This window comes from Ursus americanus, chromosome 33 (genome assembly GCF_024610735.1).
Source record: "Ursus americanus isolate L20-20 chromosome 33, mUrsAme1.1.p, whole genome shotgun sequence".
Classification (NCBI taxonomy): domain Eukaryota; kingdom Metazoa; phylum Chordata; class Mammalia; order Carnivora; family Ursidae; genus Ursus; species Ursus americanus.
The window spans coordinates 10,235,260-10,256,938 of record NC_142159.1 but is presented as its reverse complement, the minus strand read 5'-3'; the positions used below and the strand labels follow the sequence as shown (position 1 = coordinate 10,256,938).

At 41.6% G+C, this 21,679-nt stretch overlaps 1 protein-coding gene across 1 annotated transcript; it reads right to left on the bottom strand.

The window, feature by feature from the left end:
* Positions 1 to 2,356: 2,356 nt before the first annotated feature.
* RPA2 (replication protein A2) lies at positions 2,357 to 19,890 on the bottom strand. The gene is made up of 9 exons (XM_045782502.2): positions 19,590 to 19,890; positions 19,245 to 19,351; positions 15,097 to 15,198; positions 14,854 to 14,967; positions 9,892 to 9,966; positions 9,121 to 9,237; positions 4,785 to 4,892; positions 4,513 to 4,607; positions 2,357 to 3,289 (listed from the first exon to the last, which is right to left on the bottom strand). The coding sequence occupies exons 1-9, from the start codon at positions 19,597 to 19,599 to the stop codon at positions 3,205 to 3,207; spliced, it is 813 nt and encodes a 270-aa protein (XP_045638458.1). The 5' UTR covers positions 19,600 to 19,890; the 3' UTR covers positions 2,357 to 3,204.
* Between the last annotated feature and the right edge of the window lie 1,789 nt (positions 19,891 to 21,679).

The window sequence follows — 21,679 nt, the reverse complement described above, 5'->3', positions numbered from 1 at the left end:
GTAATCTCTACACCCAACGTGGGGCCCGAACTCATGACCCCAAGATCAAGAGTCACATGCTCCACCGACTGAGCCAGCCAGGCACCCTTCCCTCAACTGTGTTAAAAAAAAAAAAAGATCTGGGGCGCCTGGGTGGCTCAGTCGTTAAGCATCTGCCTTTGGCTCAGGGCGTGATCCCGGTGTTATGAGATCAAGCCCCACATCGGGCTCCTCCGCTGGGAGCCTGCTGCTTCCTCTCTCACTCACCCTGCCTGTGTTCCTTCTCTCGTTGGCTGTCTCTCTCTGTCAAATAAATAAATAAAATCTTAAAAAAAAAAAAAAAAAAGGTCTATTCCGGGTGCCTGGGTGGTTCAGTCAATTAAGCATGTGACTCTTGATGTTGGCTCAGGTCCTGATCTCGGGGTCCTGGGATCAAGCCCTGTATCGGGCTCTGCTCACATACGTGCGTGCATACTCTAAAATAAGTAAATCTTAAAAACAAAACAAAAACCCAAATTTATTCATCCACAGCAGACACTAATTCCTACTGGCCCTTCTCTAGTTAAACCTGATAAAGTACTACTACTAACAAGGAGTCTAATTCCCCGCCAGTATACCTAGAGATTCTCCCGAGAACAAGGTGGATTCATGGCGTCGTTGTGACACTGCGGGGTTTCTGAGAACACGCTTGTGTTGCTGTTCCCGCCGTCCTGACAAATGTGCAGAGAGAATTCAGTATACTTGACATCCCAGGTGGGCGCAAACACCCAGAATGCAAGAGCGTCCTGCTCCAGCAGCGCAGAGGCTCCAGAAGGCTGCCCGTGCTCAGCTCACAGGTCTTCGTAGTGCTCGGAAACCACACAGCCCGTGAGGCCGTGTCAGTGCCACGATGGCAGGAACTCCGCTCCGCTGAGCGGCCACTCTGCGCTCCTGACAACGTGGAACCAGCAAGTCCTGGGACGTTACCTCGTATTTTGCTCTGTATTCCTAGCACTGGACCCGTGGGCTGCCACGGGAGATATTCAACAAATACTTGTGGAATTACTCAGTAGTCTGTAATTGCTGAATCATAGAATTCAAAATACAAAGAAAAAAAGACCTCTACCCAGAATCACTGCTATTGCCTTGCCCGTTCGCAAGCGCCAGTCTGACAGAGATGTCAACCACTCATAAACCTATCCTATCATGCATTCCAAATGTAAATGTATGGTTTTTTAAAAAAGATTTATTTATTTTGAGAGTGAGCAAGCACGCGAGGTGGGGAGCAGAGGGAGGGGGGAAGAGAGACCCAAGCAGACTCCGCACTGAGCAGAGCCCGATGCGGGGCTCAGTCCCACGACCCCGAGACCATGACCTGAGCCAAAACCGTGTCAGATGCTTAACCAACTGTGCCAAGGCGCCCTTCAAATATACGATTTTTTAATCTGTTTTTAGCCAGTGCCTTTTCTTTCAGAAAATAGTCAAGAATGGACAGACTTGCAGACAAAAATACTGGTTGACTGACTTCTGAGCATCAGTCTAGCTCCCTAGATAGGAACCATCTGTAGGTACAAGAACAACAACCAGACCCGTTCACTTTTAGAAACCAGAGGGTGGGGCATTTTCCACACGGCTGCTAGTAGGTTTCATTTTGAAACATGGTTAAAGCAGTTACAGAATTTTTGTTTGCATGCTACACCTCATTAACTTACCTCAGAATTAGTTCTTTTATTCCAGACGGAGCTTACATTCTGGAGTTGTCAAAAACATCTTTGAGGTAGTTTGCTCTCACGTAAGAAACGGAACAGATTAAGCTAGCCAAAGGCTATAGGCCTTTAGACGGTCTCATCTTTTCTTTTTTTTTCAAAGATTTTATTTACTTGAGAGAGAGCGAGCAAGAGAGAGAGTGCACACACGAGCAGGGGGAGGGGCAGAGGGAGAAAGGAGAGGGAGAGGCAGGCTCCCCACTGAGCAGGGAGCCCAACTCGGGGCTTGATCCCAGGGCCCCGGGATCATGACCTGAACCGAAGGCAGATGCTTAACTGGCTGAGCCACCCAAGAACCCTTAAGACAGTCTCATCTTGAGGTCAATTCAGTTACGTGACTACATATTGCTAGAGTCAAGATTAAGGTCCACTTTATAACCTCTACCAATGGCAATGCTAGATGCTTAGCAAACATTATTTTACTCAATTTTCACAACACACCTATGAAAAAATGACACAATTGTCTTCATAAATAAGGAAACGGGAGGTCCTCAGAACTGACGTAGCCTGCTCAAGATCCTAACTAAAAGGGGAAAGCCAGGATTTCAAAACCAAGTCAAGCTATGTTACACACCTTGGACGACGAAGTAGTAATTACACCAGCTTAGGAAGAAAAATAGCATTTTCACAAATTCTGCAGTGGAGCTTTTATTAAACATACGAATGTACTTATTTGGTACAAAACTGAATAGTATCTTTCTCCCCTCTGCCCTCACAAGGCCACTTCTCTAGAACTTCATGTTCATAAAGACACTCTCGGCAGCAGTCATGACAAGGAGAAGGAAAGTGCAATTCTGAAAATAATAGCATATAACCAACCAAAGGGGGGAATAAAAACCAGGCAAAGGTTAGTGGGTTTCTTGGCCAGCTCCCTGCTGAAGGCCCTAGTCCTGCTCATCTCTCCACAGGGAACATAACAGGACCAGAGACTCCTGAGTATTCTTTAAGTAACACCGCCCCAACTCTGGGAAGCATATTTCTTCCACTTCCAACGGTCCTGATGTTGTAAACAAGTAATTTTTAACTTCTTTTTTTTGAAGATTTTATCTATTTATCTGAGAGAGAGAAAGAGCGCGCGAGACAGCACGTGCGCGCGCGCGCACAAGCAGGGGGAGGGGCAGAGGGAGACGCAGACTCCCCGCTGAGCTGGGCCCAAGACTCTGGGATCATGACCTGAGCCGAAGGCAGACGCTTAACTGAGCCACTCAGGAGCCCCCATTTATAACCTCTTTAAGAAAGTCCACCCATCTTTACATTCTTATTCTTGTCAACTGACCAAAACTGAGCTTCAAAAAACAAAAATAACAACAAACAAAAAGCCAAAAGAGCAGTTAAGTTTCAGAAGGATGTTAAATGAGACCCTTTCTAGATGAAATCTACTCCCTAGAAGTCAACTGGCCAAACAGATGCACAATTGGAGACGACAGATTATGAAAACAGGTCCACCTGGAAAATGTCTCGGGTACTCAGATAGCTCCAGTTAGTCTGCATCTGTGGATTTAAAATGATCATCATCCACAGTGGAATAGATGTGTCCCTCGTTGCTAAGAAAATCCACAGCTTGCCTAGAAAGAAAGGAAGGAAAAAAAAAAAAGGCTCATTTTCAAATTGATGCAGAAGAAAGGAAACGGACTTTGGATATGGCCAAACATCGATTTTGCTCACTTTCCACTTTCTGTCTTAGCTAGGAAGTCACAGCCATTTTGCTCACAGAAGGCTCTTGCAGGGAGAAGTGCCAGTAAAATTGCAAAGGTGAGATAATGCATGGAGAAAATGGCTATTAGAGCTGCCTTGGACCCCTCTTCTAAACTGTGTAAAGCCCAGAAAATAGAGCCTAACGCAAATGCTAGTCCAAACAAATTGAAACAAAAATCTAAAAATGCAGTCCAGCTTACACATAAAACTCCTCGCATAAACAGCTATTTTTCAAAGTTCCTTCTGCCTACCCACCCACCAACCCCCTGGGAAGTAAAGTTGCAGGATGTAAAGAAAAGGTCTTTTCCAGAAATGTGAGGACACCTTCAAACCCTTCAAGACCCTCAGGATCAGTGTAACGTATTTAATGATGTTTATTAACGATATTTTAATAACAGATAACAAATTTAATACCAGTAATAATTCATACAGCAACTACTACGTGATAGTGTTTCTGCACCTCATAATTACCGGAACTCTTGAGATATGAATTAATATCTTCATTTTATAAAACAGGAAATGAAATTAGACCTGAGCCTTTCTTTTCTATGTAAACCTAGAATATTAACTGATTTACAATAACAAGGAACTATCAAAAGCACCGAAATACTCAGCTTGTCTGATTGGTAAATTGGAATCAGGAAGCTGTTCATCTAACGTGGAATCAGAAGGATGCTGGAAGGACCGATATGGTTTCAGGTCCAGACAGCCAGATGCACATCTCCACGGTAGAAACTGTAACACCAATGGCACTGTGCATCTGAGGACCCGGAGCTAAGGATCTCACACCTCCAAACTGAATTCCACAAAAGGTCAAATTTTATCTGGTCCATTTTGCTCAAACTTATATCCCTGCACATAATGGGAATCGCTATTTGTTAAATGAATGAGTGAATCAGTGATGTGACAGGTAGCACCATCTTTGTGAGTCCTTCTTCTATCTTCGCATGACCAAACAATTTCCCTTCTGTCAATGAGATGGCAGCTGATGGTTTTATTTTTATTGGTAATTCACTTCTCATTACCAGGAAAGCCTGGTGAGGTAAAATGGGTACAATTCTGGAGCCCCAGCTGATGAAAACCAAATACTCACTTTATGGAGGCTACAGTCATGTGCTGGAGCTGGTTCTTGAGATCCTGAAAGTTTAATCCTTCAGGTCTTGGACAAGCCTTAATCAAATTCAGCACCTGAAGATTCAAATGAGAAAGACTGTAACAACTACTCCAGTCAACTCCCTTATGTAAACCCAAGTCCCTTGATAAGAAAGAAACGAGTCAGGTCCTTCGACAGTCTTAGAATCCTTAAGGAAGTAACAAATGTAAAACTGTCTGTGTCTCAAATTTCTGGAGCCACTCAGTGTTTACCTGGTTTTGGGCCACAGTGAGGCCATTTGCTGGCATGGAGCTATTCCCACCAAAGTTAGCTGTTTCACCCATTCCTGGATTGCTGATAGGTGCTCTCCCTGCTGGGGGCTGAATTAAGAAAGAAGTTCACAGCATTAGAAAATGTACCAATTTAAACACAGTCCTTGTTACTGTGTTACAGCCTGTGAATAAGCAGCTCACAAAAATAATTTAGGCCGTTTTCCCAATAACAATTGCTTACGTTGGAAGGAACAACTATCATCATTAACGAGTATTTCAAAGGAAGATAAAGTGTGTTCTCCGAAGCACATAATATCAGAGAGAAAAGTACCTCCTAGCTCCTTCTTGTTTTTGTGCTATTGAAGGGAACCAGAGAAAAACTAGCACCGAGAAGAAAATTACCTGGACATTTGCTATAATGGTACACCTATACTTGGTGCTTTATTATTCAAACATGCACTCGCTCTCTCATTTACTTATTTATTTTTGGGAATTCTTACCTTGCTCCTGATTTTATTATTATTAAAAAAATTTTATTATTGAAGTATAGTTGACACACAATGTTATATATATTAGTTTCAGCTGTGTAACAGTGATTCAACAACTCTATACATTACCAGACGCTCACCATGGTTAAGTGTTCACCCATTTCACCCCCTGCCCCCCACTTAAGCATTTACTGTCATGTAGGCATGAAGCATGACGAGGAGAGAAAAAAAATAGTTCCCATTACTCTCTGTTCTTTTTTTTATTACCGAATTTTTAATAACAACAGTCTATAATCACTGTTTCCATTTCCTTTCTTCTTAGTCACTTCCCAGCCCACTATATTTGCACTCTCACTGAATGTACTCTTTTTTTTTTTTTTTAAGATTTTATTTATTTATTCGACAGAAATAGAGACAGCCAGCGAGAGAAGGAACACAAGCAGGGGGAGTGGGAGAGGAAGAAGCAGGCTCCCAGCAGAGGAGCCTGATGTGGGGCTCGATCCCATAACGCCGGGATCACACCCTGAGCCGAAGGCAGACGCTTAACCGCTGTGCCACCCAGGCGCCCCTGAATGTACTTCTGAAACTGTTCTCACAGAAGTCACCAATGACTTTTCAACCAATATACCCAACAGTTTCTTTCTGTCCTAACGCTACCTCTCAGAAAGGCGCGCTGACCCCACTCCTCTTGAAAAGTACCCACTGCTCCCTAGGTTTCTTGATGGCATGCTCTTCTGGTTCTCCACTTACCTCTCAAACTCTACCTTCTCAGTATCCCTCGCCAGCTTTTCTCTCTAACTAGCTCCCAAAGGCTGATAGCTCCCCCAGGATTCCAACCCAGACCTCCTCCTGGGCCACAAACTCTTGCTCCCAGCCATGGACTGAACACATCCACCTCACTCTCTCACATACTCTGAAGTAAGATTAGGACCCCCCCAAACCTGCCTGCCCTCCTCTATCCCACCTCAGTGAGGAAGGCTAACCCAGTCCTGCAGACTTCCGTCCTCTGTGAGTCCATTCACTCACCTCCCACAACGTGTCACCACAGCCTATCACACAAGCTTCATGGAGCTCAAGTCCCTGCTCCTCACCCTGGCCTCCCAACGGCATCTCACTAGTCTCTCTTACTCCAGTCAACACCCCCTTTGCTACTGCATGTTAACAGCTTCGGATCATGTCCCTCCTCTGCTGGAGAGCTTTCAGGTGGCTCCCCCTGCCGGTGAAAATAATATAAACCTAGACATTCAGGACCTGCCCCAACTAGAAGTCAAAATCTGGTTTATTCTTGACCATTCCTTCTCAGCACACTTTACTCCCCAGCTGCACCTGGACTTCTTGCCAACCACAAACATGCCTCTGCCCTGAGCCTGTTGTTCCCTGTCTGGAATGTTCCTCCCCTCACCTGCCTGGTAAACACTGACTTCTCATCCTTCAAAGCTCAACTTAATTGCCACTGCCTTTGCAGAGCTTTCCAACATGCCCCAAGCCGAGTCAGCCACTTTCTTCCTTCTTGGCTCTCACAGCGTTTGGCCCATTCCCTCTTGCAGCAGCCATCACACTGTTCGCCTTGCACTCTCCACCTCAAGCCCCTCCATTTTCACAGTGCCTGGTGCAGTACGTGCTCAGTGTTTTATCCACAGAACTGAATAAATAAGGATGCTAGAACATCAAATGTGTTAAGTACCCAAAAGAGATATAAGAGCACTGTGGAAGCTCGTGAGGAGAAATCCCATCCAGTCAGGAGGCGCATTCATTCAATAAATGCTCTTTAAATGCCTATTGCTTTGAGGTAAATAAACGAATACTGAACTGAACACTATTTCTTACCCAGAAACTCTGCTGAAAGGGTCTCATGTCCTGCATCAGGTAATCCCACCTCACGTATCTTTTAGGACTTGGTTTAGGCATCACCTCCTCCACGGGGTCTTTCTTGATGTCCAGGTCAGGATAGAAAACCCTTCTCTGTGTTTCCACGACACCCTGTGCTTGCCACTTATCCTGCTTTTACTGCTTAGGTGATCTGAATCTGCACTGCTCAAACACAAACTCTGTGGGAAAGGGTGTTTTATTTACGCCTCAATATAACTGTCTATACTCCCAGTTTCCACTCCCTAACCACCCATTCTCACTTTAAAAATCACTTCATGAAATATGTCATACATACACATATATGCCATTAAGTATGGTTATAAAATAAACACCCTAAACTTTCTACCCAATGCTGTTCTTTTGAACCCATTTCCCGCACCCGCTACCAAAGCTGCCCTTTGAAGATCCAGGTTTCCAAATCCAGGAGCAGACATCTCTCATCACCTGCCTTGACTTCAAGGCAGCATTCTGCAATTGATCACCACCCCCTCCTTCCTAAAATACTCTTTTCAGAATATTCTACAGAATCACATTGCCTGGTTTCTTCCTGCCCTACTGGCAGCTTTTTTGACTTCCACTGACTCCTGTTCTACTCCAGACTTCTAAAGGTTAGTGTGTCCCAGAGCTCAGGTCTTTGACCTCTTAATCCCCCAGTTATCTCTTCTCAGCCGAGGCTTTAAATATCACCTACATGATGACTCCCGAAGTTCCGCCTCTAGCCCTGACCTCTCCCTTGGGTCCCCCCTCTACACAGTCAATCACCCATTCTGCTCTCCAGATGGATAGCTACCTGGCACCTCATACTCGGTAAGTCCAAACAGAACTCTGGATTTTACCCTCCAAATGTGCTAGCTTCACTTAGTTGCTCGAGCCCCAAACCCAGAAGTCATTTTTGAATCCTCCCTCTTTATATCCTATATGTAACCCACCAAGAAGTCCTGTCAGCTCTACCTTCAAAATACGTCAGAATCCAACCACTCCTTATCCCAGCTGCTGCTACCATTCCCAGATGGATTCTGTTGCTATTCCTGGTGCCTCGTAATCTACATTCCATACAGCAGGCCAGCCCAGCTGAATTTTTTAAAAGACACATCAGACCATGTCACTCCCTAGTTGAAACCTGCTAAGGGCCTAGAATAATGATTGGAACATACCAGGCTCAATAAATATTTCTCAAAGGAAGGAATAAATGAATGGATTTCTCTCTGTATCCCCAGTGCTTACCAAATTGTTTGGCGCAGAATAGTATGCAATGGCGCCCTTAGCGGCTCATGAGTTTTCTAGCCTCTCCTCCTCTGTAACCAATAACCCTCTACCTGGGCACCAGAATCATCTAAGGACTTTTTTTTTTTTTTTTTTTTTTAAAGTAGGCTCCACACCCAATGTGGGGCTTGAATTCACAATCCCAAGATCAAGAGTGACATGCTCTACCATACCAACTGAGCCAGCCAGGCACCCCAATCTAAGGACATTCTAATACAAGAACGAACAAACCCTCTGTGTGGCCCTAGACGGACTGGCCACATGGGATCTACACAGCGGAAAATAATGTTGAAAAGTTCCCATATGAAGCAGGGAAGATAACTTCAGGGACAAAATAATGGTGCATAATTTTTCCTATTTAGCCAACAGGTTAGAAGAAAAGCAGTAAAATGCTGTCCCTATTGGGATTTTTGTCTGAATATAATCCTGGAGCCAAGCACTCAGTCTACAATTATGTGTCTACACTTGAAGGTTGTCTTAGGCCTCAGCCTTCTAAGTCAGTGGGGTTAGAGGAACTTGTAATTCTGAGAGAAATACGAGAGCTTCCTTTGAAATAAAATAACGTGGCAAAGCTCATGAAGAAAATGTTCTAAGGACTGAGTGAGGCCGTTCTTCTGGCTCAACCTTCAAAACATCAAGAAAGTCGAAGCCAGAGCACAGAAGCTGTCTATGTTTTTCCAGAGAAGAGGAAAAACTCTGAGAGTAAAGTTGCTCACCTGGCTGTTAGATTTGCTCAGGATCATGTGTGCATTGACGACTTCCAGAATATGTGTGGTGAACTCATTCATATCCTCCAGAGGCATGATCTTAAAGGCTACAAGGCTTTTTTTGTTCTAATAAAATAAAGAGAAAAATGTGAATAAAGGATGAACACATTCAAATCAACTTTAGGTTAAAACACTGTGGCACTTGTCTTGGTTATAATATTTTGCCAATATGGAAAAAATGTGTTATATACTTAAAATTTTCTAACTCAAGGTTGATCCTAATATAGTCATTAATGGGAGAAAAAAACAAAACCAGCTCAGAGTTGTTCAGTAACTTGCCCAAGGTTAACAAACCAAGCAGAGTATAGTCTCCTGACTCCGAATCCAGTGTCCTCCCTTTTACCCTTGGTGCATACCACGGATGGCAACTGTAGGCAGGGATTCCATTCTTTCTCTACCCTTCCACTAGCTGTCCTTTTTTTTTTTCTTCTTTTTTTAAAGATTTTATTTTTAAGTGATTTCCCCACTGGGGGCTTGAACTCAACCCAGAGATCAAGAGTTGCATGCTCTTCTGACTGAGCCAGCTGGGCACCCCTCCGTTAGCTTTATATTAAGCTAAAAACCTATTATTTCTCTTTGAAGAGAATAATGAAGTAATTTCAATCTAATTCCCATTTAACAGAAAGACTTGGTTCAATCTTAAGTATCCTAAACTCAAGCATGAATCCAGAAATTGCTTCATGCAAATATATTTTAACTATCATTCTTTTCTGACTTTACCTGAAAAGATCTCAGATGGCCAGCCACTTTCACGTATGTCTCTGGAGGAACCACTGTGTTTTCACTGCTGGCATCCTAAAAGATAAATACAAACGTATCACTTGAAGGTTTTAGGGATGCTGGTGAAACTTTAAAACCGCTAAAAAACAAAACAAAACAAAAAAATTGCTAAATTACATACAGAAAGAGAGCATTATAAAGTAAGAGCACTAAAGGAGCCGCATGTGGCACTAACTAGTTTGCCTACCTTTTGGAATTTACCTTTTTAGAAAATCAGGCGTTGGAATAAAAAGACCTCTCAAGATAATCTCCAGTTCCAAAGTTCTATGTTATGTACATTATCAAAAAAGCAAACAATTATGCACTCCTGCTCAATGCTGTTGGGCACACAACTTTCTGGTGGATACACTTATCAGCACAGCAGTTCTACATTTAAGAATTTAAGGAAATAATTAAGAACATGCATGAAGATTTAGCTTTATTTATTTATTTTTAAAGATTTTATTTATTTGATGAGAGAGAGAGCGTGTGTGCACACACAAGCAGGGGGAGCGGCAGAGGGAGAAGCAGGCTCCCCACTGTGCAGGGAGCCCAATGTGGGGCTCAATCCCAGGACCCTGAGATCACGACCTGAGCCTGAGGCAGACGCTTAACCGACTGAGCCACCCCAATGCCCCAAGATTTAGCTTTAAATGTAGCTCTTGATCTCAGTGTCGTGAGTTTGAGCCCCACATTGGGTGTAGAGATTACTTAAATAAATAAAACTTAAAAAAAATTTAGCCTTAGGAATATTCATATGGCATAGTTTAAAGTACTAAAAAACTGAAAACAACCTAAATATCCAACAACAGTCATATTCATATAATGGGAGACTTCACAACTAATAATGTGGATTTCTATTTATTGTCTGAGAAGACCAGCTGTGACACATAGAAAAAAAGCTGCTTTCCCACGTGGAGGAAAAGACACACCAGAATGTTAACGATGGTTAACTAGGATAATTATAATTTATTTTAATATTTCTTTTTGAGTTTTCTAAACTACGTACACACTATTCATAAGAAATATGTATAAGCTAAATCTTAAGGTTCTTTTCTGATTATAAAATGTTTAAGTACAGGGGTGCCTGGCTGGCTCAGCTGGTAGAGCATGTGGCTCTTAATCTCAGGGTTGTATGTTCAAGGCCCATGCTGGGTGTAGAGATTACTTAAAAACAAAATCTTAAAAAAAAAAAAGAAAAAAAAATGCATATATACATAAATTTATGTGAGTATAAAAAACTAGAAAATAAAACATATTTGTTTAAAAATAAAAGAATACCCCAAGTCTCATCATCTGGAGATCAACTTGTTTTTGCATTTCATCCTCCCTATTATTTTACACAGCTGAATCTATACAGATAAAACTTCGTATTTCAATATAGGACATTGTAAAACAACTTAGAAAAAGTAAAGCTAGATCTGTATTTCCCACATCGGAAACCAGGGATGTACTGTATGGTGACTAACATAATATAATAAAAAATCATTAAAAAAAAAAAGATCTGTATTTCCCTTCTTTTATTAAAGTATATTACAGGGCACCTGGGTGGCTCAGTCGGTTAAGCATCCAACTCTTAATTTCAGCTCAGGTCATGATCTCAGGGTTATGGGATCCAGCCCTGCCTCAGGCTCCGCACTGTGCATGAAGCCTGCCTGGGATTCTCTCTCTCTCTCTCCCTCTGATCCTACCCCGACTCCCTCTCTAAAAAAAAAACAAAAAACAAAAAACAAAAAAACTATTTATCTATATATATCTATATTCCAATAGGTCAGACTTAATTATTTAAAAAAAGAAAAAAGAAGAATGGACACATGAACATTTGAAAAATAATCTGAGACCAGGAGAAACTTTACAAAGTTAAAAGATAACTAGAGAAACTGTGTAATTATGATGAGAGGTTGCTATTTTTCAAGCTTCTAGAAACAAAAATAAACAAACATTCCTGGGGGCAAGGAATCAAAGGGCTTAAAGAGACAATTTACAAAAAAACCCACAAATTAACATTAAATACAGTTTTAAGAAAATTTCAATCTCGTCCAAACCAAAGAAAAACAACTTCAAAAATGAGAAACTTCTCACTGATAAAACTGTATTTTTTTGAACTAGCATCCAAAAATGTCTGATTCAGGGGCACCTGGGTGGCTCAGTCAGTTAAGGCTCAGGGTCCTGGGATCAAGCCCCGCATCAGGCGCCCTGCTCAGTGGGGAGCCTGCTTCTCCCTCTCCAGCTCCCCTTGCTTGCATGCTCTCTCTCTCTCCGTGTCAAATAAATAAATAAAATCTTAAAAAAAAAAAAAACCCATAAAAATGTCTGATTCATAAAACCCACTGTTAGAAAGGGTGTGGAGAACTGGGCACGCTCATGCACTAATTAAGTGGAAACTGGCACCTTTACGGAAGGCAATAAATATGTAAAAATGTAAATGCAAGTTTAGAAAAAAGATAAAAAATGTAAAATATATATTTAAAACTAGAAAACCTACTTTGAGGAACTCATCTTAAGGAGATTATCTCATCATGAAGAGACAGACACAAAGACACTCACTGTCTATTATAGCAAATGGTTGGAAGCAACCTGAATGTTCCCTGACTGGAGATACTGTTAAGGGATGATGAACCCTTATGATGACTAGGCAGTTGCTAAAACTGATGGTGGAAATCTCTGTTTACTGATATTAAGAAATCAGTTCCACAATAAAGTTCTTTCAGCGAGGAGAGCATTTTACAGAGCAATTGTATACCATCATCAGCAAGACTGTATACATCTGTATGTACAGATTGTATACAGACAAAATTGTCTGAAAAGATATTTACCAAAACCTGTTAGAGCAATTGTCCTCTCTGGAATGTGGGATTTCAGGTGACTTTTAAATGTTTTGTAAGTAAGCATGGTACATTTTGTTTGCCCATGTAGTATAAGGCTTCTAGTATTTACCACCCCACTTGATGGCAAGGACTGTGTCTTTCTCATTCTTTGTATTCATGGGACCAAGCACAGTCTGGTTCAAAATTGGTACTCCAATAATTGTTGAATGAATTATCCTGTATTTTTCCAAGAAGCAAAATTAAAGGATGCAAAACTACCAAGTTATTTCTCCATAGACAACTTGTGCTTTTTTTTTTTTTTTAAAAAAAGATTTTATTTATTTGTCAGAGACAGAGAGAGCACAAGAAGTGGGAGTGGCAGAGGGAGAAGGAGAAGTAGACTCCCTGCTGAGCAGGGAGCCCTATGCGGGACTAGATCCCAGGACCCTGGGATCATGACCTGGGCCTAAGGCAGACGCTTAACCAACCGAGCCACCCAGGCGTCCCACACCTTGTGCTTTCTTAAGTGAAAATAGTATACAAAGTGTTTATGATCCAAGTTTTCTATGATGAATGTATTTTTAAAGGATAAAAAACCAAAAGGTCTTTTACCCAATTAAAAATAAAAAGGATAAAAAGTACAGATTTCCTTTTAGTTTATTTTCTCTAGGTTTACAGAGATACTCACATACATGTTGCTTTGCAAAAATGGGGTCATACCATATATACCATCTTGTAACACACTCTTTTCCTCTCAAGTTTATGGTAAACACTTTGTGACAGTATATATAAATCTCTATATCACCTGTCATATATCATAAATATACCATGGTTTAATAGTGCCCTATTGCCTGCATTTTGACATTTTTTTCTTAATAATTCTTTTTTTTTTTTTAAGATTTTATTTATTTATTTGACAGTGAGAAAGAGTGACAGAGAGAGGGAGAGAGCACAAGTAGGGGGAGCTGGAAAGGGAGAAGCAGGCTCCCCACTGAGCAGGGCGCCCGATGCAGGGCTCAATCCTGGGGCTCAATCCCGGGACTCCAGGATCATGACCTGAGCCGAAGGCAGACTCTTAACCAACTTAGCCACCCAGGAGCCCTGAAATTGTTTTTTTTTTATTTGAGAGAGAGTGCACACAAATGGGGGAGGGGCAAGGGTAGAGGAAAAAGGAAGCAGACTCCCCACTGAGCGCAGAGCCCGAATCAGGGCTCGATCTTACAACCCTGAGATCATGATCTGAGCATAAAATGAGAGTCGGACACTTAACCAATTGAGCCACCCAGGCTTCCCTGAAACTGTGTTTAATTTCTCATTATTATAAACAATGCTATGATCAACACTCTTACAACGGAATCTTTGCACACATCTTTAATGATTTCCTTAATGTAAACCTCTAGCAGTGGAGTGCTACCTCAACATTTTTATGATGGAGGATTCTGATCACCAGCTGGTTTTTGAGGTAGGTTATAATTATACTCAAATCATCAAGGTAGGATGGTATCCATTTTCCTTGACAAATAATGACAAATCAGTCAACAAATATTTAGTTAAGTGCCTACTAAGTGCTAGAGTCACTGTGTTAGCTACTACTCTTAACAGAAGTGGACACTGTCATTCTTTTTTTTTCTATGCTAATTTAATAAATTAAAAATGGTGGGGTGCCTGGGTGGCTCGGTTGGTTAAATATCTCACTCTTGATCTAGGCTCATGTCATGATCTCAGGGTTGTGAGATTGAGCCCTGTGTGGAGCCTGCTTAAGATTCTCTCTCTCCCTCTACCTCTGTCCCACCATCTCTCTCTCCCTCTCCCTCTATCCCACCACCCCTTCCTTCTCTAAAAAAATGAATAAATAAATAAAATATCTCTGTTTTCACAGAGTTTACGTTCTAGCGTCTCCTCTCACTTGCCTTCTAACTTTGCTTATAGTATTGTGAAGTTTGGAACATTTTAAACTTTTATGAATTCAAATGTATTAACCTTTCATTTCAGGGTTTCTGCCTTTGATGTCTTACTTATAAATTATACTTATACTAAGAAATTCAAAAGACTAAAAAAGTCCAACATCTCCAGAGTCCCAAAGTCACCCCGCCCTAATTCAAAAATAACTGCTTACATCTGTGTCAACCCACTGACGGACATCCATGGGTGCGGCGGTCATGTCATCTAGTTTGTACACGATGTTGGTTGGGGCCTTCTCTGCATGTCTGATTATACCCACGACAGTGACCTAGATCAGAAAGAAAGAAAAGTCTGGTTTTCCCGGAAACCAAAACAACATTTATGTATTTTTAAATAAATAACTTTTGTTTCATTCTTCACATGATGAAAGGACTCTTCCACAAACTATTTTACTTACCTGTGAAATCTCAACGTTCCCAATTTTGAACATTTCATCAACCAGAGTGGCAGAAAGCAGCTGAGATATGGTACAGGGTACAATGTGCTGGGCTCGGGCTCTCTGAAAAGAAAATGTTTAAATTCAATTAAGAAAATAATAATTACCACCCATTAACACCTTTCATGTGCCAAGCACTTTACATACATCATAATATTGAAACTTCAGAATGAACCTCATCACCCTTGCTTCACAGAGATGGAAACCAAGATCGGAGAGCTAAGAGATACCATTTTAGAATTCAAACTAGGTGTGTCTGACTCCAAAGCTCCTGATCAATGGGTAAGTTTGTGTGGCACTATGGATTCATTAAAGCGAGCAGGCCAGAGTGGAGACAACATTAGGAAGGATGACCTCTTCCGGAACAAAACTTAAACTCCAATTTTAGGACAAGGACAAGCTGGAGCTGGCTGTTCAGGTCACCAATGACATGAGATGGTATTTGGGAAGGGTTTGAGAAATGGCCAGCAGAGACAGAACTTTGGAGCTGCTCTAACTCTCATGATGAAATATAACAGAAGTTCGAGGTATAGCTTTCTTAAGGACAGATGCTCTGACAATCAGATGGAAGTCCTGGGGGAAAATGGGATAAGAGCTTGGCCACACTGGACATCTTAAAGGGAAACGACATGACGTGTTGGGCAGAAGAATGTCTAACAAGGACACTGAAATCCTATTCCAAAGCAGCCTAACAATGGTGTAAACTCTTATTGTCACCTACCACTGGCCAGGGCTTGTCTCATGGCATAAAGATAGGAAAAACGGAATAGGATTTGCCCTCAACACACTCCTACCTAATGGAAGCACAAATGTAAATAACAAACCTGGCCTTGTTATACTATAGAATGAGATGCACTACGTGGGATCCCAGAAAAACATACTGGCACTTTCAAGAGGTAGCATTCGGGCTCTACCTTGAAGTATGAAAACGTCGACAGTAAAAAAAAAAAAAACCAGTAAGGGATGGGCATTACAAGCTAAGGGTAAAAACGCACTCTCACAAACTCATTTAGGAAATAAGTACAAGGAAGAAAATGCATGGTGGATTAAAGATTAGAGTTCCTCCTGTCAGAAGTCAACAACCCAATAGCTATTCTGCATGTAAGACAGAACATAATAGACTCTTGGCACTCGTGGATTTAGCAGTTGCGGCTTTGTCCTGAAGGTCCATGATACTAGCAACATTTCCTTCTGCTGAAGCCTGATTTTGAATGGTGAGTATTGCCAGGATGGTAAAAAGTAAGCCCTGCCAACTACCAGCACACATCACGAAAGGCGGCAATCAAGCCTGAGGGTTAAGATTATGGCTCTATCACTCAGGAGCAGTGTGTTCTTGGTCATGTTTTTCAACTAATTTGTATCTTAGTTTTCTTATCTGTAAAATGAGGAATGATAAAATCGTGAAAACTAAGTATATGGTGAAGTACCTAGACTAATACCTGGCACATTGTCAGGACTCAAAAAATGTCAGCAAACGTTATTTTGTCAACTAGGGTTCCTCACCGTTTAGATCTGCAATAGCTTTTACTAAGGATGTGAGGAATCAACAACGCTTTTCAATTTTACCTTATGGAATCGTATAGGTGAAGTTACATGTGATATTGGTATTTATAGATTTAAATTTGCTGAGGTCCCATGTTTTAAGCTCTCACTATGATATATTCTGTTTCCACCTATCAAAGGTGAGACCTTCATTGTATTTTCAGCATAAGAAAACTAAGAACCACTGTTAGGAATAGGAACAAGAACACAGGCTTTGGTGCCACACAGTCCTATAGACCTGTGTTCAATCCCAGCTCCACAGCCCTGGACATGCCACCACCTCTTTTGTCAAATGAGGATATCCACCTTCCAAATTATAAACAAAACATATAATGTATATAAAAGTGCTAATGCCGGCTTCTACATGTAGTATGTATTCAACAAATATTATTATTCCTCAGGTAAAAAGTTATACATGGGTAATGACTGAGGTGTTAGCAATACCTTCAAGTTCATAGCAAATCACAGATATTTCTTGGTTTTTTTTTAACGAGCACCTATTACGATTACAAGAGTTCCTGGTTTGTTCCAAAGAGATTCACAGAGTGTGCCAGCATAAGTATATTTAATTCTTAAAAAATTATTTTCTAGGGGCGCCTGGGTGGCACAGCGGTTAAGCGTCTGCCTTCGGCTCAGGGCGTGATCCCGGCGTTATGGGATCGAGCCCCACATCAGGCTCCTCCGCTATGAGCCTGCTTCTTCCTCTCCTGCTCCCCCTGCTTGTGTTCCCTCTCTCGCTGGCTGTCTCTCTCTCTGTCGAATAAATAAATAAAATCTTTAAAAAAAAATTATTTTCTAGCTGACTATGAATCAGAGGTTACTCAGACAGTATTCTATGAAACCATCATTTCTATGGGTAAAAAGTTGTCCGTATTGAAAATTTCACATGGTTCAATAAAATGTAACAGGTTTACAGTAGATAGGAAGCCTTTTAGATAGGGTGTTTATCTAATTTACTGTGGAAAAGGTGCTAGATTTAAAAACAAAAAGATCTGGGTTGAGTCTCCAGCTTATAACCATCATCATTCTCTAAAAACCTGTGTCAATACAGTGCCCAAGCTAGGGATCCCGAGAGAAAAATTCTATCGACTGGAATAATGAAAACAGTTAAGCTTAGAGAAGATGAAAACCAATGATCTATTGTTTTTTCCTTCACAACCTCCAGGAAGACGAAGAGTACTAGAGTCCCCTCTGGTCTTCCTGGAAAAAAGAAAACTCCAATAGAGAAGCTGCTCACCAGATTTCGGATTTGCTCAGCATCCTGTGCGCACGTCTAGTTCCACTTACTTACTAGCTATACAAGCTTAGGCAGTCCCTTCACCTCCCAGACCCTCTGTTGTACAATGGAGTAAACAATAAATACCTTATGGGATTATATGTAATAATTTGTATGAAAAGTATAAAGCAATGTCCAAATGTATAGGAATTATCAATGAATTCTTTCCCACTAACACACACCCCTGAATTCACAGTTTAGGTAAAAGCTTATCAACCTGTACAAAAAATACAGAACCCGCTAATACTGAATCTTAACTCCACATCTGAATGACACCTAACGAGTAGCCAAATCAGCCTTGTATTTAAAGGATGAAATCAACAGCAGTTGTTAAATGCAAACTCATTTCTGAAAGACTGAATAACAAGTATTGGATAGCTTTTTACAGATTGCTTTCCTATACATTACATTACCTTATTTATCAATTCTCAGAACCACCCTTTGATATAAGTAGTACTAGTACCATTATCAGATGGGAAAAACCAAGGGCCATAAGGTTCAAGTTTGTTGCACTAAAGATACTGCCAGTTAAAAGTCGATTCCGGACACTATCTATCCTGGCTCCAACACTCGTGTTCTTTTTAACAAAAATATCTGGGAAGAGCGGTGCCTGGCTGGCTCAGTCAGAAAAGTGTGTGACTCGATCTCGGGGTTCTGAGTTCGTGCCCCACGCTGGGTGTAGAGATTACTTAAATAAATAAAAACTTAAAAAACAAATCTGGGACCATTTATTGAAAGTGACTACAGGGCAGGCACTTTATATATACTATATATCAGAATATTAAGTCTCACAACAACCTTGTGAGGTCTGCATTATTAATCCCATTTAGTAGTAATCCCATTTGATTCCCGATGTTAAGAAATTTGTCCAACAAAACCCTGTGTGTCAGAGCAATGGCAGAACACAGATCTACCTGACTTCGAAGACCATTCTCTTTCCACTGCTTTTTATAACCTCATTACATTTAATTTAAAAAAAAGATTTCGAATACATGAAGAATGCAAAATAGGCTAGTAACACAAGTCCAGTTTTTCCACAAGGCTGACTCATTAGCTATATTGGTAAATTTCAAAATAAATCTAATTCAACGGTGGAAGTGAAAGTAGGAGAAATTTCTTTTTTTTTTTTTTTTTAACTTACAGCACTTAATTCTAAGATTTGGTAAGGCAATACTTGGTAATTATCCAACCAGTTCATGTCTGACATCTTTGGTCGCATAAATTTTCTCTCAGGGACGAGTTAGGAACTTCAGGACAGAATGAAATAAAACAAAATACTCTTTCAACCTACTGATTTCTTTTCAGCCTGCGAAGGTGTCGGCGATCCAAAGCCCCCGGGGGACTGCGTGTAGCCGCCCGCTCCGCCAAAGGAGGAGCTGCTGTAGCTTTCAGATCCACCTGGTTTTAAACAACAGTATCAATGCCTGGGCTGCTTTCCAAGCCTCTGAACAAGCCACAGGCCCCCTCAGACTTCATCCCACGGCCAACCACTCCCAGCATCGCCCTAATCTTCCCCCCCAACCACTAGCCCCGGCCCCCGCCCCTTCTCCACCCCGTCCCTCCCCCACTCCCACCGCCACATGCTTCTCCGACCCCCGCCCTCTTGCTAAATCCTCCTTTCCACTCTCATCCATACCGAACCACATCTTTGTCCCTACTTCCCTCAGAAAAGAGGGCCAGGAGACGCCCGACTGGTGGGTTCGTGTAACTCCTCAGAACCCCGGTGCGGCCGCAGTGCTAAATCTACTTTTCTCTGGTGCCACAAACTCCTTCGCGCGAAGGACGGAGCCAATCAGCGTCCAGAACGCTTCCTGCTTCAGCCAATCAATGCTCACGAACTCTACGCTTTTTCCTGTCTTCTAGGGCCTTGCTTATGAAAACGCGCACTCGGCTTCCGATAGGGTTGGAAGGCTCTGCGGCCATTTTTACTAAGGGCAAAACAAGCCGCGCAAGCGGAAGCAAAGAGCGGCGAGCGGTTGATTGGGCCGTGTCTCAAGAAAATAACCAATCAAAATGATACTTCCGAATCTCAGGCCGTATAATCCCACCCCCCTCAGTGAGCGACACCTTACATCACTTCCTTTGTTTGGCGTCCTCCTGTTCCCGCCAAAGTCTCACCAATCAGACGACGCCTTAATGTACACAGCTACAGTAGGATTCTTGCTTCGGCGACTTCGCCTCGCCATCGTGCGGCGCTTGCGCACCCGGGGCCTCACCATGCTGTCTTCACCGCACGTCGTAAGATTAATAGTTCCTTTCCAAAAAAAGCCAGGTTCTCTTCTTCTATCCGCATTCCCTGGTCCTGATTTCCCCCAGCGAGGCTGTAAGGAGCACACATCCTCTTACCCAAGACATACTTTCAAAAAGTCTTGAGGGTGGCACCCCGCCCCTGTCCACCTCCTCTGCCCAGTCTAATACGGTTGCGCATCCCCGGTTCTGCATCCTCAATTGTTCAAACTGTTCCTCACATAACATTGTTCTGCCCCTCCTGTAGAGAGAACACGTCTGTCAGCATCTTCCTCTAAATATCGTTAGATTGTTAGGCTCCTGCACACCTCACTTATTTTGATGAAAAGTTTTTATTGCTGCCTCTTTTTTGGAGCGTTCTGTGCTGGCCACTGGGATTCAACAGTAAATAAGATAGATGTGGATCCTGGGTTCCCGGGCCATTTTATTTTTCTAAACTGCAGGCACTGTCTTAAATACATTTAGTAACTCAATCCGGTGAGGTCGGTGAATACCGTTGCTGTCTCAGTTTTACAAAGGAGGCAGCCTAAGCAAAGAGAGGCTAAGTGTGGAAGTCTGTATTCAAGCCCAGAAAGTTGATTTCATCAACCAGTGTAGTTACTGTACCTTCTTGAACGTCCTGGAACTGGGGCACAAACTCAAGTTGACAACTGGGGTCAGGCAGGAAAATTGTAAATATAGTGGGCTGGATAATAGAGGGATTTTTATTTTATTTTATTTTATTTTATTTTATTTTATTTTATTTTATTTTATTTACTTTTTTCTCCACAGTGAGAAAAACCACCACACAAATATGATGGTAAATAGCAACTGAAAACGATTATGGGTCCAATATTGTCATCTATATATTTTTAGCAGATGCCAGAAATTTTGATTTTGTGTAAAAATTTCTGAATTTTAAGTGTTTTTAAGTAAATTTAAAATTTTAAAAACACCATGTGGGCCAGAGAAAAGGTATGTGAGTCAGACCTTGCCTGTCTGCCACCTCTTCCCTATGTAAATTCTGTAAGCCTCCAGATCATCACTGATGAATTAATAAGATACAGCCAAGGACAGAAACCTGAAGCATACCATGAGGACATTGTTATATTAAGCATAAGGTGATTAAAATTTACACAGTCTAACAAATAAGAGCATATTTATGATATATAAGATGAGATGTTTGAAATTAAGAGTATTCTGGGAAATTAAAGATGTGGATTTTCACTTGGGGCAATTGGGTTCATTTGGGGTTCAACTAGTTATAAATTCAGCTGAGGAGATCATACATTTAAAAATAAGGGAAATGGGGTGCTCAGTGTGTTAAGGGCCTTCACCTCAGGTCATGATCTCAGGGTCCTGGGATCAAGCCCCATGGGGGGCTCTCTGCTCAGTGGGGAGCCTGCTTCTCCCTCTTCTGTTCTCTCTCTCTGTGTCAAATAAATAAATAAAATCTTTAATAAATAAAAAAATAAAGGAAATGATGGCATGGCAGATATA